This window comes from Triticum dicoccoides, chromosome 3A, assembly GCF_002162155.2.
Source record: "Triticum dicoccoides isolate Atlit2015 ecotype Zavitan chromosome 3A, WEW_v2.0, whole genome shotgun sequence".
Taxonomy (NCBI): Eukaryota; Viridiplantae; Streptophyta; class Magnoliopsida; order Poales; family Poaceae; genus Triticum; species Triticum dicoccoides.
In genome coordinates, this window is record NC_041384.1 from 516,955,616 (window position 1) to 516,958,941 (window position 3,326).

A 3,326-nucleotide genomic window follows, 5' to 3' on the forward strand; every position below is an offset into this window, starting at 1 on the left:
TCATGTCGGAAGGCGTCGAATGCGTCTCCGGCGAGCCGCCGTCCGCCTCCCCATCCTCCTCATCGTCGGCCAGCCCAGAAGCGCCCACTGAACTACCGTCGTCCGCTCGGGGTGGAGGCTGAAGTGCACGCATGGGCGTTGGTCGCCCCGGCGGTCGCCTTACCCCTCATGTTCACCTTATCCTTCCAGGGCGGGCCTAATTTAGAGCAATGACACATACTGTTGTTTTTACTAAAAAAGACATTTTGAACAAGAATACTAGATAAAATCTTGATATATTCTCTCAAACATATCTACGCATCATCTGATATATCATTCGATATCCGACATCCGATATGTTCAAGACAAACAAATATAAACACAATAGGAGGGGGGGCGAATTCAAGGAACAAAAGTGATGGTTCAGTTTTGACGTACCGTATGAGTTTGAGGTTTGGTTTAGACTTTACTTAATACTAGTATTAGTAAATGAGCATGTGCAATGCACGTTGATATCAGGGAGAAAATCAACTACACGTTGATATTAGGTAGGATATCAGTTACATGTTAATTGATATCAGTTACATTTAATTATAAAATTAATATAGATGTTGATATATGGTATGCTATCAATTTGCACGCTAAACATGTTGAGAGCTCACCATTAGAGCAATCTAGGTTGTTGGGTTGACATGATTTGATGACTAAAATTAATTGGATCTGCCCCTTTGAATCTTTTTATATTGATGATATAGATATAGATATAGATTCATTTAAACCTCAACAAAGTACATAAAAATGACATTTCTCCAGATGGACAGGAAGTACCTGGCTGCTATTATGGCCTCACGCGAGGTGCCCCTTATCCGCTGATGTGGAGGGCATTTGGGACAATTCATAGCACGTCCAGATAATTTTATCAATTATCAGGCCGGCACTCCGCCCCCAAATGCTCGCCTCCATCTACCGATCTCTCGCTCGCCGCCGCTCGCACCTTCCGCTTGCCACCGCCGCCGCCACAGCAGCCATGTCGTCGTCTGACACCGCCAGGAGCGTCTCCGACCGTCCGATCTCTCCGGATACCACACGCATCGGCTGGGTGGGGACGGGCGTCATGGGCCAGTCCATGGCCGGCCACCTCCTCGCCGCCGGCTACGCGCTCACCGTATACAACCGCACGCCCTCCAAGGCCCAGGGCCTCGTCTCTAGCGGCGCCCGCCTCGTGGACAGCCCGCGCGCCGCCGCGGCCTCCGCTGACGTCATCTTCCTCATGGTCGGCTTCCCCTCCGATGTCCGCTCCACGTCCCTCGACCCCTCCACGGGCGCTCTCGCCGGCCTCGCGCCAGGCGGCGTCCTCGTCGACATGACCACCTCCGACCCCACCCTCGCCGCCGAGATAGCCGCGGCCGCGGCGGGGGGCGGCTGCGCCGCAGTCGACGCCCCGGTGTCAGGCGGCGACCGGGGCGCCCGCAACGCCTGCCTCTCGATCTTCGCCGGCGGCGACGCGGCCGTGGTGGCCCGCCTGGCGCCCCTCTTCAAGCTGATGGGCAACGCCCTCTACATGGGCGGGCCGGGCGCGGGGCAGCGCGCGAAGCTGGGCAACCAGATCGCCATCGCGTCCACCATGGTGGGGCTGGTGGAGGGCATGGTGTACGCGCACAAGGCCGGGCTGGACGTGGGCAAGTGGCTGGAGGCCATCTCGACGGGCGCGGCGGGGTCCAAGTCGCTGGAGCTGTACGGGAAGCGGATGCTGGAGCGCGACATGGCGGCCGGGTTCTACGTCCGGCACTTCGTCAAGGACCTCGGGATCTGCCTGTCCGAGTGCCAGACCATGGGGCTGGCGCTGCCGGGGCTCGCGCTCGCGCACCAGCTCTACGTGTCGCTGCTCGCCCACGGCGAGGGCGGGCTCGGCACGCAGGCGCTGATACTGGCAGTCGAGCGGCTCAACAACACCTGCCTTGACAAGAAAGGGGAGTGAAACTGTGAAAGCCTACGAGAGTTTGGTTGATGCAATGCAACATGGTAGAATTGTCTCCTGCTGTTGTTCCCTGGTGTATATGGGACTTCTGCATGCTCTGTGTGTTCACGCTTTACAGTGCTCAAAGGTTCAAATAAGATTGCAAAAGTGAAGTTTTTCACTTGCATTGATAGTATTCAACTACTGTATTTGGCAAATCAGCCTGTGGTGATTGTCGATCAGCCTGGCAGTGAAACAAGAATATTCAATGAGCTCACCCTTTGTTAACGGGTTATATCTGCATCAATGTGTTTTTCTTGCTTCAGATGACATCCGTACCATATCAGACTGACGCCATTGCCGCACAAGTAAACTGCCGTTTTGTCAATGACTGATATTCTCAGCCTTGAAGAAGCAGATCTTTCAACATCTCCAACAAACAACATGAGTTCAGGCAACGCTGGCACAGGGCTTAAGGATGCAAATTTGGAACCTACAGGATACCCTCCAACCCTGTTTATATTCAACTAAATGAACTAAATTTTCAGAATTCACCTAATAACTTCAGTAAAAATAGTTCATTTGGTTGAAGGAGGGTATCCTCTAGGTTCCAAATTTGCAACCCTGTCAGGGCTGCGCTTCACCTTGCATCTACCAGGAAAGTTACTAGAACCACATATCTTTAACTAAACTACAAAAGCACCAAGTACTCCCTCTGTAAACTAATGTAAGACGTTTTAAATCACTATTAGTTTACGGAGGGGTATCTTCATATACTGGAGGAGGGGGTATCTTCATATACTGGAGTGCTGGTTTATTAGCTTCGGAAGGAGCGCGCATGCTGTGAAGATGTACATAATAGTGCATACGTATAAACACCAAAGTTAAAAACAGAGCAAAACCCATCGCAGCCAGCGAAGCAAAATAGTCAGCTTACATAAGTTCAAGAGTGCATTACAAAACCAGCATATATATAGTATAACACACTCAAAAGGAATGTACCATTATGGGAAAGAATTTTCACCACAGAACAATTTTCCTTATATCAGGAATTTTTTACTTGTGAATTGGGCTCAGTGCCTTTGAAATATTTGGGCCTTCCTGTTTCTGATGTTAGAATTAGAAATAAACTGTCAAAAATTATGACTGGAAAAATTGAGAAAAGGTGTGCTTATTGGCAGGGGAGGTTGTCGAACATAGCTCAGAGAGTTACACTGGTTCAGTCATGTCTGACTAATATACCAATTTATATGATGTCCTTTTACAGATGATGCCTTTAAAAAAAATCATGGTAGTATAGAGAACACTAGAGGTAATAAAAATTACACCAGGTCCATGGGTCGGCGTTCTAGGAACGGGGGTCCCAGGACTTGCCTGCCTGCGGCGTGGC

At 50.5% G+C, this 3,326-nt stretch overlaps 1 protein-coding gene across 1 annotated transcript; it reads left to right on the plus strand.

The window, feature by feature from the left end:
* The first annotated feature begins 896 nt into the window (after nucleotides 1-896).
* LOC119268891 (probable 3-hydroxyisobutyrate dehydrogenase-like 1, mitochondrial) lies at nucleotides 897-2,239 on the plus strand. The gene has a single exon (XM_037550604.1). It carries the CDS (start codon nucleotides 929-931, stop codon nucleotides 1,955-1,957), a length of 1,029 nt encoding a protein of 342 aa, XP_037406501.1. The 5' UTR covers nucleotides 897-928; the 3' UTR covers nucleotides 1,958-2,239.
* The last annotated feature ends 1,087 nt before the right edge of the window (nucleotides 2,240-3,326 follow it).

What these genes read in the sequence shown, in the direction of transcription:
- LOC119268891 (XM_037550604.1), top strand. Translation starts at nt 929, where the DNA reads ATGCTCGCCTCCATCTACCGATCTCTCGCTCGCCGCCGCTCGCACCTT.